We start from the raw sequence: 14,545 nt of genomic DNA on the forward strand, positions 1-14,545 counted from the left end.
ATCTCCTGTCAGCGGCATCTTTGGAGCGGTGAGAGGAGCGGCGTGTATACCGCTCCTTCACATTTAAAACAATGGGAAACCGCGGCAATACCACCCGCAATGTGCCTCTGCAAAGGCGCATTGCGGGCGGTATTAACCCTTTATCGCCCGCTAGTGGCCGAATCCCGCGGCAAATTCGACGGCATGGGTGCTCAACCTGTGGCTCTCCAGCTGTTTCAGAACTACAATTCCCATGAGGCATTGCAAGCTACTGACTGTTACAAGCATGACTCCCAAAGGCAGAGGCATGATGGGACTTGAAGTTCTGCAACAGCTGGAGAGCCACAGGTTGAGCACCCATGGTATAGCGCCACTATTTTTAGCGGCGCTATACCGCCACCAGACCTCCCGCCCCAGTGTGAAAGGGGCCTTAGGGAAGGCATAGATCCCTGTACCTGTTACTGACAGAACAGCAATCTGCCTTGTTTACATAGCCAGACCACCGTTCTGCCTGTGTACATAACGATCAGCGGATACCGATGGACATCGAGTCCGCCGGAGCCGATGGTTGGCTCCAATACCCAGAAATGCAGGATTACTGCAGCCCCTGTTCAAATCAAATCTGGGGACGTCTGGTCACCCTATAGTAAAGGCAAAACCACTTTGCACTACAAGTGCACTTGAAATTGCAGTCGCTGTAGATCAGAGGGGGGAAATAAAAAACAGCATTTTAGCTTGCACATGATTGGATAATAAAATCAGCAGAGCTTCCCCTCATTTCAGATCTTCCCCTCAGATTTACAGTGACTGCACTTCCAAGTGCAATTTCAGTGCAATTTCTAGTGCACTTAGCACTTGTTATTTGCAATTGTACTGCAAAGTGGATTTGCCTAGTAAATAGCCCCCAGTTTCAATTTAAAAAAAATTGTGGGGGGGGGGGGGGGTGTTCTATAGCAGAAGGTAAAAAATATTGTTTTATTATTCAAAATTGTTGGTCTTTTTTTGTTTATAGCGCAATACATAAACACTGCAGAGGTGACCAAAAGAAAGCTTTATTTGTGGGGAAAAAAGGACATTCATTTTATTTGGGTACAACGTCGCACGACCACGCAATTGTCAGTGCCGTATCGCTGGTCATGAAAAGGAGGGTAAATCTTCCGGAGGTGGAGTGGTTAAGGCGCCCATACACTATAAAACACTCTGAGAGTGTCTGTAACTTTGAGGAGAAGTATAAAGTCACGTGACGGTCACCAGGAGCCCCCCGAATCCTATGACCCCCTCGGGTCGTATGGTCGGAATGTTTTATTGGTAGTGGACAAGTCACCCCGGCACCCACACACAGCGCGTTCACGATGATCCCAGGCCAGAGCTGCGCATGCGCACCGATGAGAGTCCGGGGAGGCAGCGGGCGTGCTCGTCAGTGAGCCGGGAATACCGGGGATAGCAAGTTGTTTAGTTGTGTCACACCTGGGCGGAGGGCGGAGATGAGACAACAAGTGTGGAGAGTCGGAGGTGAAGTGTGGTGAGCCCCAGGTTAGTGACACTCCTCATGGAAGAAGGGGTGGGTGGGGGTGTCACCTTGTCTTGTAGTGTATGTCACCTGAGAGGAGGAGAGTCCCCCCCCCCTCGTCTATGTATATAGGGGAGGGGGGTGCGGTGTATCCCCCTCATGTGTGTGCTGTCCTCTCTCTCTCCTCCCTCCTGTCACTCTCTCCCCTCCCTCCTTCTCTTCCCTCTTCTGTGTGTCTGGAGCAGGCTGGCTGTGCGGATCTTCCTCTGGGACAGAGGGATGAGGGGGGGCTGCTCTCTGCTGCCTGGCTGCCTGGGATGGTGGGGGCGGATTGCGGGGGTGTAAGGTAGGTTGTCGGGGAGAAGGATTGCGGAGGTTTTTATGGGGGGGGATCAGCAATGCAGAAGAAGGGCCAAGCTGTGCGGGAATGTGCTGGAGGCAAGCCATTGGAGATCCTGAGAGATGGTGGGGACTCGGTGACCCCGGATCTATCAGTGTGTGTCTATGGACTTCTCTAGGAGAGGTGTGATCTGGACACTTCCTGTGTGTGTGTGTTGGATGGGATCCTCTGCCTGCTGCACCTATCCTAGCACTTCCAGCTGTCACCCTGCAGACACTGATGGGGCTTCCTCTGCTGGGCCTTGCTGGCTGCTTGTGAGATCCTGCTGGGTGACCAGGGCTGCTTGCATGTGTCTATTTATCTGTGTTGTGTTGGTCATAGATGGGCCTTGGTGTCTGGCAGCTATGGGATTCCTCCTGATCTCACTCTGATTGCTCTCCCTGTATGTTGTCCTTGGCGATTCCAGCACAGCAGATGAGTAAGTGCCCTCAGCCTGAATGGGAGAGGCGTCATTTGTGTTATAGATCATCTGTCCGCTCGCCACCACAAACCGGTGATATGTCCAAGTCCTCCTCAATCCCCCTTTTTTTTTCTTTAATCTAGTTGATTGTTGTGGCTTACTGTACATCCTAGATGTCTTATCCCTAATGTTGTTAAATGAAACCTGCAGAGCTGTCTTATGGTTTACAATAGAATTGTCTAACTGGTTTATGAATGGGCATGTAAGCAGTGCTGGCCTGCCATGGTTGCCATGGTACCCAAATGCTGCAAAATTTTATAGCCAAACACTTGTACATGTTGAGGTCCAGGCTAGAGAGAAACGATCGTAGGTGAATCTCTCCAGCTTCCGTCTAAATGCTTGAAATGGGCAACGAATTGGTCGTTAGAAATCCATGCATTTAAAGGCATTCAGATGAGCAACAATTATTGTACATTGGTGAGCATTGTGCTTAGGGCTTGGATACATTAATCAAGCAATCACTTTTTAAGTTCAATGATTAAGCCGTAAAGTCTAAAGCCCCATACACATGGCCCCGAATGCTGCCCAACTTTGGCTGGTTCAATAAAAACTGTCTGACATTCGGTCCATGTGTATGGCACCCCATCCGATAAAAGCTGGCTGAGTATTAAGGATGAGCTCAAGCATGTTTGCAGGCCCACGTGCCGCCTGTGCCTGCCAGGAAGCTGACACTACACAGCACTAATCACAGGCAGTGAGATATTTCCCCCGATCCGTGGCTGCACAGATCAGGAAATGTCTCAATACTTGTGATTAGCGCTGCGGATTGTCAGCTTCTTGGTGGGCACGTGAAGTTGCGAACATGTCTGAGCTCATCCTTACTGAGCATGCTGGAAAAACCAGCAGCTGACAAACTCCCGATCAGCACTCTCAGCCAATGGTGGAGAGCGCTGACCGGAGTGTTCAGAACACAACAGTTCAGCGAGGGAGATCGTTAGTAAGGATGGGCTCAGGCATGTTTGCAAGTCCATTTGCCCGCACCCGCCAGGAAGCGCAGATCGGGAAATGTCTCACTGCCTGTGATTAGCGCTGCAGAGGGTCAACTTCCTGGCGAGCATGAGCACATGGACTTGCAGACATGCTGGAGCTCATCCTTAAGACCCCTTTCACACTGAAGCGTTTTTACAGAGTTTTAGCGTTAAAATTAGCGCTCTTAAAACGCTCATAAAACACTCTCCATGCATCTCAATGGACACTTTCACACTGAGTCCTGCAAGCAGCATCTTTGGAGCAGCTTTTGAGCGCTGGAAAAAACACTCCAAAAACACCTCTCTCCATTGAAATTAATTGAAAAGCGCTGTAAAAACGCCTTACCCTTTCACACTGAGGCGTTAAACTGGCGGGGCGTTAAGAAAAGTCCTGCAAGCAGCATCTTTAGAGCAGCTTTTGAGCGCTGAAAAAAACGCTCCAAAAACGCCCCCCTCCATTGAAAAGCGCTGTAAAAACGCCTTACCCTTTCACACCGAGGCACTGCGTACACGCCCTAAAACTTTAGGGTCTTAGCGGTGCTTTACCAGCACATTGGGATTGCAGATGAGGCTTCGCTCGAATAACGCTGTAATAACAACACTTGAAAAACGCTTCAATAACGCTCGATAAACCCCCCAGTGTGAAAGGGGCCTAATCGTTGGTACAGTGGCTCCGGGCGGAGCTGACAGTTTTCTTTTTTCTTCAACGGAAAAACCCCAAATAGTGGTTATAGGCTTAAATCCATGCTCCAAATTTAAATCAGAACTCCTATCCCTTTTAGCCAAGGAAGCTGCCATCTTAGCTTGTTTGATATGCAACTGCCATGGTGCTGCACATATGACACCAGCCATTTGAGGGTTTGGCTGGGAGCAGAAGAAAATATGACAGTTAGCAATCCTCGCATGCTGGGAATGTAACTGTTTTTTGAAACCATTAAATCAATCGGTTTACTTCTGCTTTCAATGGTGGCCGATGCTGCTAGTTGGGGCATAGAAACTTGACGACAGAAGAGAGCTTGGATGCTAAAACTGGCCGTGGACATGAGACAATTGGCACCCAGTTCTGCCCAGTAAGTTTGTACAAGTAGGTACAGCTGGTAAGCTGCTTCTCTGGGGTGACTGGACACAGTTAAAACCTTTGCTTGATTCCCCCTGAACTTCCTCCATAAAACTAAATATAAACAATTGTGGGATGTGAGTATTCATTTGTATGTTGCCAAAAAGACCTTTTCCAACTGTCAGAGGTGGTCTGGCTGTCACCTGGGGGGTCTGGTCAGCTTCGATGCTAGGGCACATGGGCATTTGTGATTTGCTTCTGACATCACAATGAGAAGCATTTCTGATGGATTTGAAAAGCAGTGTATGAATTTTGAATTGGATCGTATTGAGTGATGTACAGAGTTTATTGTTGCTCTTTCCATGCTTTGCTTTTTTTTCTGAATACAAGTCAGTGTGAAAACATGTCAAACCACGCCTCAGACTGACCTAGGACTGAAATCAGACAGACCTGAAATGCAAGCCGTTTTCTGCATTTGACTTGCCCCTCAGGCCCGCGTATACTAGCCCATAGACTACACAGACCTCCTATAGGTATCTTGTATGTCATAATGACATACTCCAGTTTAGTAAAACAATGTTTTTGAAAAATGCAACTTTGTATTATGAATTTGCACACGTTGGTAAAAGTTTCCAATTGGATAAATGTAAACATGTTTTTTTTCTGTTTAATTTGTAAATAAACATGTTCAGCGGTGGGAGAAAGAAACCCTCCAATGGGGTCACTCGTTTTGTAGACCCTGGTTACTATGGAGAGATTTCCCCTTGCTTCCCGTTTTGTCTATGAGACGAGAAGTCTCCCCAATGGGGCACAGATGGCAAAAAAGGGGGGGAGCTTTGCATTAAGTTTTTCTTTAGGTATACTATATATGCAGGGTGTACTTTCTGCTTAATAAGGCTTTGTGGTAATTTTTTACTGTTCTCTCTTCAGTTTAAATCTGTGAGTTTAAGGTAATTTTATGAATTGACATGTTGGTAGATGTACAGTGGGGATATTAACCAGTTCTCTGATATAAAGACAGCTAGCAAAAGGAGGACCTACAGATCATTTTTTAATATATACATTCTCTATAAATGGGGCTGGCAAGCATGTGAATTCCAAAGTCTCTTTGCAAAATAACTTCTAAAAGAATTTTCCAATTGTCAGCTTAAAGGGGTTGTTAAGGTTCATTTTTTATTTTCTAAATGGGTTCCTTTAACCACTTCAGCCCCGGACCATTTGGGTGGTCAAAGACCAGGCCACTTTTTGCGTCGCTTTAACTGACAATAAAGCTTTCATTTGGTGGTATTTGATCACCTCTGCAGTCTTTATTTTTTGTGCTATAAACAGAAATAGAGTGACAATTTAAAAAAAAAAAATTCAATATTTTTACGTTTTGCTATAATAAATATCCCCCAAAAAAATATAATACATTTTTTTTCCTCAGTTTAGGCCGATACGTATTCTTCTACATATTTTTGGTAAAAAAAAATCGCAATAAGCATTTATTGATTGGTTTGCGCAAAAGTTATAGCGTTTACAAAATAGGGGATAGTTCTATGGCATTTGTATATAAAAAAAATGTTTTACTAGTAATGGCGGCGATTAGTGATTTTTTTTTCATGACTGCGACATTATGGTGGACACTTTCAACAAATTTTTGGGACCATTGTCATTTTCACAGTGCTATCAGTGCTATAAAAATACACTGGTTACTGTAGGGGTTAAGTGTTCCCTGCATAGTGTTTCTTACTGTAGGGGGGGGGGTGGGCTCTGTATCACATGACACTGATGAATTTGAGGGGTGGATGGTTAAGTGTGCTATACTACTGTATTGTAGAATTTGTCAGGGTTGTTTCCTTCAATGCAGCTGACCGAAGATTTGATTGTGTTCAGAACTCTGATCTCTAGTTTTTTCTGTCTATTGTGTACCAGCCCATAAAGGACGTGTTCTGTGATAAAAATCAGTTGATTTTGGCCACGGTATATACTTCTTTTTTTCACTTGCGGTACTGTTCTGTATTAAGTAGTGTGTACATTAGAGCAGTGCCTCTCAACCATTGGGCCATGGAATCCCTCCTGCTGGGCCACAGCTTCCTGGCTGTTTGAAGGGAGTGCCCTTCAGAGATGGCAGAGTGACTGGGAGAATGGCAGTCGGGGCTCAGCATTCTCAGTGCTTTTACAGTCCTTTTAACCTGGCTCTCAGGCAGGAGCTTTTTCCGGGGCTGCTCTCACTCATGAAAGAGGGCTCAGTGATAGTAAATGTATTTTCTTTTATTCCTAGTGACACTGTCATGGCATTGGGGTGACTGTAAAGCAGATATGAGGGAACCAAGGCTCTCCTGGCTGTAAAACTGCAAGTCTCAGCTTATTTTGCCAATAGAAGAACCACAGTAGCTGGATTATTTATACACAAATGCCATCTTATAGCTAGACAATCCTACATAATGTTCACTGATATCTGTATCATAGCATTGCATCTGTGCAAAAACAACGCCACATACATACTCTTTTTAATTACATTACATGTTTTTTTTTTTTTTTTTTATGACAAGATGGGCTGTCCTCAGTTACAGATTTGGTATATAATTTATAAATTATATGAAACCCGTGACGAATGACTTGGCAATGGGGGGGGGGGGGGAGTACAATAAAAAGTAACAAAGATAGACATCCATGTCAGAAAGAGATGGAAAGGGAAGGAGACATAGACAAGAAGAGAAAGCAAAATACAGAAAGATTTGGGGAGAGAGAATCAGAAAGAAAAATTAATGAGAAAGAAGAAATGGGGGGTAAAGAAAAAAATGCTACTATCCAAATGATTGTGTCAGTTTAAATTACATTAAAGGAACACTAAAGGCAAACTTTTTTTTTTTCTTTAATAACAAACATGTTAGGCCCCATTCACACCTCCGCGACAAAACGCCGGACGCTCGTGCTGCTGGAGGGGAGAATTCCCATTGCTGTCTATGAGATGGTTCACATCTCATAGACACCGTACACCTGCCACCTGGAAAAAAAGTCCCGGACCCTTTTTTTCAGGCGGCATTGGCGTTCGGCCATACAAAGCAATGGGAAGGCTTTGTTAAAAAAAAAAAAAGTTACACACTCGCGGCAAAATACGCCGCGTACGCGGCGTATCTTGTCGCGGTGGTGTGAATGCAGCATCATACTTGCCTCCACTGTGCAGCTCGTTTTGCACAGAGTGTCCCCGAACCTGGTCTTCTGGGGTTCATCGGCGGCTGTCTACGCTCGTCCTCGCAAAAGCTTTGCACCTGCATGCGAGCGAGCTCGCATGGTGGAAAGCTTTTGCGAGCGCGCTCCCGTGATACAGCGGCGGACATAGCCGCCGACTGTATCACTCGGCCCCGCGGCACGTCATCCGCTGTGATTGACAGCAGCGCCAGCCAATGGCTGCGCTGCTATCAATCCGTCCAGCCTAGCCAATCAACGGCCAGGCTGGGAACTGAAGAGGATCACGTGGACGCGCACGGGAATTTCGAGGGGTCAGGTAAGTAAAAAGGGGGTTCGGGGGGGGCCGGTACCGTCGGATGCATTAAAGCGGGAGTTCACCCATTTAAAAAAAAAAAAAAAAATCTCCCCTTAGCTTCCTGCTCGTTCGGTCTAGGGGAATCGGCTATTTATATTAAAATATGTGCAGTACTTATCCGTTTTCGAGCTGCATCTTCTTCCGTCGCTTCCGGGTATGGTCTTCGGGAGCGGGCGTTCCTTCTTGATTGACAGTCTTCCGAGAGGCTTCCGACGGTCGCATCCATCGCGTCACTCGTAGCCGAAAGAAGCCGAACGTCGGTGCGGCTCTATACTGCGCCTGCGCACCGACGTTCGGCTTCTTTCGGAAAATCGTGACGCGATGGATGCGACCGTCGGAAGCCTCTCGGAAACCTGTCAATCAAGAAGGAACGCCCATTCCCGAAGCCCATACCCGGAAGCGACGGAGAGGATGCATCTCGTAAACGGGTAAGTACTGCACATATTTTAACATAAATAGCCGATTCCCCTAGTAATAACGAGCAGGAATCTAAGGGGGAAAAGTGCCCTCTAAGGGTGAACCCCCGCTTTAAGGTGAAAAAACATTTACCTTTACAACCCCTTTAAGCCTGGGTTCACACTATTGCGATGCGCCAACAAGCACGATTCCAGTGCGGCTTCCCACATTGCATCTCCCTTGCAGGTAGTCCACACTGCCCTCTGCGAACTGCTGCAGGTGTCAATACAAAGCTAATGACCCCACCCCAGATCGATTCGCAGATCACAGTGCGAACTGTGAATTCGGACAGTGCGGGGAAAAAAAGGTTCCTGCAGCATTTTTGTGTGAATGCAATGCGCGTTCAGCCATACAAACTAGCTAAATTCACATGGCACAGACATTGCATGTGATCACAGCAATGCAGTGCGAATCACATGTGATGTCTGTGTTTGCAATAATGTGTTCACTAGGGCTGCAACTAACGATTATTTTCATAATCGATTAGTTGGCCGATTATTGTTTCGATTAATTGGATAATAGCCTTAAAAAATAAAATGCATTTTTAAAAAAAAAATTGGGGTCAATTTGTTGTCGGGCAGATTACAAAACACAAATTGCCGCAAAAACATATTACATGCTTTTCTGCAGCTTCTCCATTAAAGTATATTGAACCAAAAAAAATAAAAATAGCACCATTTTGCATTAAAAAGTCCTTGCCCTTTCCAAATACGCAGCAGCTGAAAAAAATCATGGATGTGAACGTTTCCCATAGGAAACCATGTAAATGAACTGTAGTCTGTTTCTGCAAAAAGCACCAAAAAACAGAGGTGTGACCCCAGGCCTGAGATGTTTAGTAACATAATGGGGTTAAAAAAACAAAAATACGTACAAAAAGAGCAAATAATCGCTATTGTAAGGGGTTAATTTTTTTACTGTGGGGCAGTGAAAGTAATATTTTTTGTTTTTGTTTACAAAAAGCTTTATTTGAAAGACAGGAAAATTACAAAAATTCACGGTACAGAGTGGTAGGTTGATACAGTAAACATGGGGTGTACAAGAAAAGAATGCATTGTCAGGCAAGAAGTAAAAAAAAAGGTGGTAATAACTATTGGTTAAAGTAACAATACAAAATGGTCTATATCCCGATTCAGAGTAAGTAAAGTAAACATGACGATTAACCACTTGCTTACTGGGCACTTAAACACCCCTCCTGCCCAGAGCAATTTTCAGCTTTCAGCGCTGTCACACTTTGAATGACAATTACTCAGTCATGCAACACTGTACCCAAATTATTTTTTTGTCCTTTTTTTCCCACAAATAGAGCTTACTTTTGGTGGTATTTGATCACCTCTGGGTTTTTTATTTTTTGCGCTATTAATGAAAAAAGACCGAAAATTTGGAAAAAAAATGATTTTTTCTTAGTTTCTGTGATAACATTTTGCAAATTATTAATATTTCTTCATAAATTTTGGCCACAATTTATACTGCTACATGTCTTTGATAAAAATAACCCAAAATTTTTGGAAATTATTTGGTCTGTGTGAAAGTTTTAGAGTCTACAAGCTATAGTGCAAATCATAAAAAATTGTCACATCTGATCACACCTGATGTACTGAAGGCCTATCTCATTTCTTGGGACCCTAACAAGCCAGGAAAGTACAAATGCCCCCAAAATAACCCCTTTTTGGAAAGTAGACATTCCAAGGTATTTATTAAGAGGCATGGTGAGTTATTTGAAGTTGTGTTTTTTTCCCACAATTCTTTGCAAAATTAAGATTTTTATTTTTCATTTAAAAAATTTCTCAAAATTGTCATTGTAATAGCTTATTTCTCTCACATGGCATGTGCATACCACAAATGACACCCCAAAATACATTCTGCTACTCCTCCTGAGTAAAACGATACCCCATGTGTGAGACTTTTTCACTGCCTGGCCACATACGGAGGCCCAACATGCAGGAAGCGCCATCAGGGGTTTTAGGAGCATAAATTGCACATCTAACTAGTTGACTACCTATTACACTTTTGAAGGCCCTGGAACACCAGGACAATGGAATTACCCACAAAGTGACCCCATTTTGGAAAGCTAATACCCCAACGTATAATCTATGAGGCATAATGAGTCTTTTGAACGGTTTATTTTTTTCCAGCAGTTTTTGGAAAATGTGGAAAAAAAATGAAAACGCATTTTTTTTACACAAAGTTGTCCATTGATAAGATATTTCCAACACATAGCATGTACATAGCAAAAATTACACCCCAAAATACATTCTGCTACTCCTCCTGAGTAAAATGATACCCCATGTGTGAGACTTTTTCACTGCCTGGCCACATACGGAGGCCCAACATGCAGGAAGCGCCATCAGGGGTTTTAGGAGCATACATTGCACATCTAACTAGTTGACTACCTATTACACTTTTGAAGGCCCTGGAACACCAGGACAATGGAATTACCCACAAAATGACCCCATTTTGGAAAGCGAACACCCCAACGTATAATCTATGAGGCATAATGAGTCTTTTGAATGGTTCATTTTTTTCCAGAAGTTTTTGGAACATGTGGAAGAAAAATGAAAACGCATTTTTTTTACACAAAGTTGTATGTTTCTAAGATATTTCCAACACATAGCATTTAGATAGCAAAAATTACACCCCAAAATACATTCTGCTACTCCTGAGTACAACAATACCACATGTGTGAGACTTCTACATAGCCTGACCACATACAGAGATCCAACATGCAAGGAACACTGTCAGGTGTTCCAGAGACACATAGTATGCACATACCAAGAATTACACCTCAAAATACATTATGCTGAGCAAAGCGTAAACAAGATTACCTGTGGTAATAGTAGCGCAGTTCTACAGCAGGATAGCACTGGTCCAGGCAGCAGGCAGGGACTTGGTCAGCAACGTCCAGGCAGGGATACTGTCCCGTCAGGGTTAGTGCAGGTGGTCAGTTCATGCAACAGGCAGAGGCATGATGGCATAGGTCCTACAGGCAGCAGGCAGACGTAGGGCCTCGTTCAGGACAGAATGGGGACAGGGGTAGAGGCTTCTCCCACCCAAATCTCTTTGAAGCCTCCGGGCAACCAGACCCTAATCTAGGATGAGAAAACAAAAAAGTTTTCTTCATCCAGAAAAACTTTTCTGGCGCCCCTCACATATGTGAGACCCCTGTGTTCCCACTAGTTCAGTAGCAGGGTACAAGATCAGTCCATGAGGCAGGCAAAAACATGGTCAAACAGTCCGAGGTCAGTTCCAGATCAGGCAGAGGCAGTACAGAATCGTTAGGCAGAAGAATGGTCGAAAAAACAGTCCAGGGTCAATTCCAAATCGGGCAGAGGCATTACAAAATCGTTAGGCAGAATCGTGGTCAAAAAACAAGCCGGGGTCAGTTCCATATCGGGCAGAGGTATTACAAAATCATTAGGCAGAATCGTGGTCAAAAAACAAGCCGGGGTCAGTTACAGAGCAGGCGGTGGCATAAGGGGTGTGAAGGTGTGTGAAGGCAGGAACGGAGGATTAATACTTTAGTTTGGTGTGGTAACGGCGAAAACAGTTAATTATACAGAGGCCTGGTTGGGAAGGACAATCCACACAATGGAAAGATGTGTCTCGTCTGACTCCATCACTGGCGCATACCTTGCATTTTTTTTGACGTCGTCGGCCTGTTTCTGTGGGAGGGATCTTATCGGGAAAATGACGTTCGGCGAGACGACTTAAAACATCAGATCGGATGGTTTGGGGTGGGCCGTTCGGGAAAATAAGGGCAGTGATAAGGTCCTCTTGGTAGCCAAGGAACTGTTTGGGGTTTTGGGTGGAGTTGCTGTAAATTACATAAGAATTGTATATGGCCAATTGAAAAAAATAAATGGCAACTTTTTTGTACCAATGGTACGTTCTTCTTGTAGCAAGATAGGGTTCAAGCATCTGGTCGTTGAAGTCGACCCCCCCCATAAACAAATTATAGTCCTGGATGCAAGTGGGCTTTCGGATGGTGGTGCCACGTCTTCTGCGGGTTTCAACGACGGTATCATTATGGATGGAAGATAGCATGTACACGTCTCTTCTGTCCTTCCACTTCACCGCCAGAACCGCATTGTTACGCAGACTTGCTGATTCTCCTCTTTTCAGCGTTGTGTTCACCAGGCTTTGAGGAAAGCCTTTCCTGTTGTTTCGGATGGTGCCACAAGCCGGGGTCTGCTTCCGGTGCAGGTTGTGGAACAGGGGAAGAGAGGTGTAGAAATTATCTACGTATAGATGATAGCCTTTTTCCAATAGGGGGTTAATGAGTTCCCAAACAATTTTGCCACTTGATCCCAAGTAGTCTGGGCAATTAGGGGGATTGAGCTGGGTGTCCTTGCCTTCGTATACTCTGTAGGCATACAGGTATCCTGTGACTCGGTCACACAATTTGTAGACCTTCACGCCATAGCGGGCTCTTTTGCTGGGGATGAATTGCTTTATTTGTAGTCTGCCACTAAATTTAACAAGCGATTCATCCACACAGATGTGTTGGTCCGGGGTATATAATTGGGGGAATTTTTCTGAAAAATAATTCAGTAAGGGCCGAATTTTGAAAAGTCTGTCATGTTCTGGATGATTTCGGGGATGGCTCTGGGTATTGTCGTTGAAATGTAGGAATCTCATTATGGCAAAGTATCGGGATCTGGGCATTACGCTGGAGAAGATGGGCATGTGGTAGATCGGGTTTTTGGACCAAAAGGCACGGTAAGTGTTTTTTGGGTTGAGTCCCATACAAAATGTTAGGCCTAAAAAATTTTTAAACTCCTCCACCGTAAGGTCTCTCCACTGGAAGGGACGGGCATGGTATGACGTGGGATTATTTTCAATAAATTGCTGTGCAAATCGGTTGCACTGGGCCACAATTTCGGATAGCATGTCTTCTGTGAACATTAGATTGAAATAATCAATTGGGGTGAAATTCTCCGTGTTCACTTGGATTCCTGGCTGGGCCGTGAAAGGGGGAATGTTGGCTTCTCCTGAAGTAGGAGGAAGCCACAAGGGGTTCTGAAGGGCATAGGGAAGGCTGGCATGGGTCCTGGAAGTTTGTTGCCGAGGCACTGCGGTGCTGGCGGATGGCCCTGCAGTGCTGGCGGATGGCCCTGCAGTGCTGGCGGATGGCACTGCGGTGCTGGTGGATGGCACTGCCTCCTCACTAGAACGCCTTCGTTTAGCCGGCCGGCTATCTTCCTCCTCTGAGTCACTCAGTGTTCCGCTACTGAGGGCGGGCTCATAATTGACGTCCAACTCAGAATTTGAATTTGAAAGGGACTCTGAAAGAGAGAGCTCCCCGTTGCTCTCGTCGGGGGCAGAAATGATTTGGAATGCCTCCTGAAGGGAATAGGACCTTTTGGACATGGTTGCTGATGCAACTGCACAGGTGTGTGCTAAGCCTTCACTGATGGGCACTGATGAGGTGGAGAAGATCGGCACTGATGAGGTGGAGCAGATGGGCACTGATTGGCGGAGCAGATGGGCACTGATGAGACGGCACAGATGTGCACTGATAATGCTGCACAGATGTGCACTTATAATGCTACACAGATGGGCACTGATTGGCACAGGTGGGCACTGAGGTGGCACTGATGTGGCGGCACAGGTGGGCACTGATGTGGCGGCACAGGTGGGCACTGATGTGGCGGCACAGGTGGGCACTGATGTGGCGGAACAGGTGGGCACTGATTGGCAGCACAGGTAGGCACTGATTGGCAGCACAGGTAGGCACTGATAATGCTGCACAGATGTGCACTGATAATGCTGCACAAATGGGCACTGATTGGCACAGGTGGGCACTGATGTGGCGGCACAGGTGGGCACTGATGTGGCGGCACAGGTGGGCACTGATGTGGCGGCACAGGTGGGCACTGATGTGGCGGCACAGGTGGGCACTGATGTGGCGGCACAGGTGGGCACTGATGTGGCGGCACAGGTGGGCACTAATTGGCGGCACAGATGTGCACTAATTGGCGGCACAGATGTGCACTGATTGGCGGCACAGGTAGGAACTGATTTGGCGGCACAGGTGGGAACTGATTTGGCGGCACAGGTGGGCACTGATGTGGCGGCACAGGTGGGCACTGATGTGGCGGCACAGGTGGGCACTGATGTGGCGGCACAGGTGGGCACTGATGTGGCGGCACAGGTGGGCACTAATGTGGCGGCACAGGTGGGCACTGA

At 45.9% G+C, this 14,545-nt stretch overlaps 1 protein-coding gene across 2 annotated transcripts in view; it reads left to right on the forward strand.

Moving 5' to 3' along the window:
- Positions 1 to 1,368: 1,368 nt before the first annotated feature.
- ADCY6 (adenylate cyclase 6) overlaps positions 1,369 to 14,545 on the forward strand; it is a 284,434-nt gene continuing 271,257 nt past the window's right edge. Inside the window, exon 1 of one of the 2 annotated variants that reach the window (XM_040341193.1) lies at positions 1,369 to 1,512. Coding sequence is in view for 1 of the 2 variants with exons in the window: in XM_040341194.1 (XP_040197128.1) it covers positions 1,807 to 1,835 (29 nt within the window). In the remaining variant the exon portion in view is untranslated. Of the gene's footprint in view, positions 1,513 to 1,737; positions 1,836 to 14,545 lie in introns of those variants that run through there. The other variant, XM_040341194.1, reaches the window with a different exon arrangement.

The sequence above is a fragment of the Rana temporaria genome, chromosome 2 (assembly GCF_905171775.1).
Source record: "Rana temporaria chromosome 2, aRanTem1.1, whole genome shotgun sequence".
NCBI classification, from domain to species: domain Eukaryota; kingdom Metazoa; phylum Chordata; class Amphibia; order Anura; family Ranidae; genus Rana; species Rana temporaria.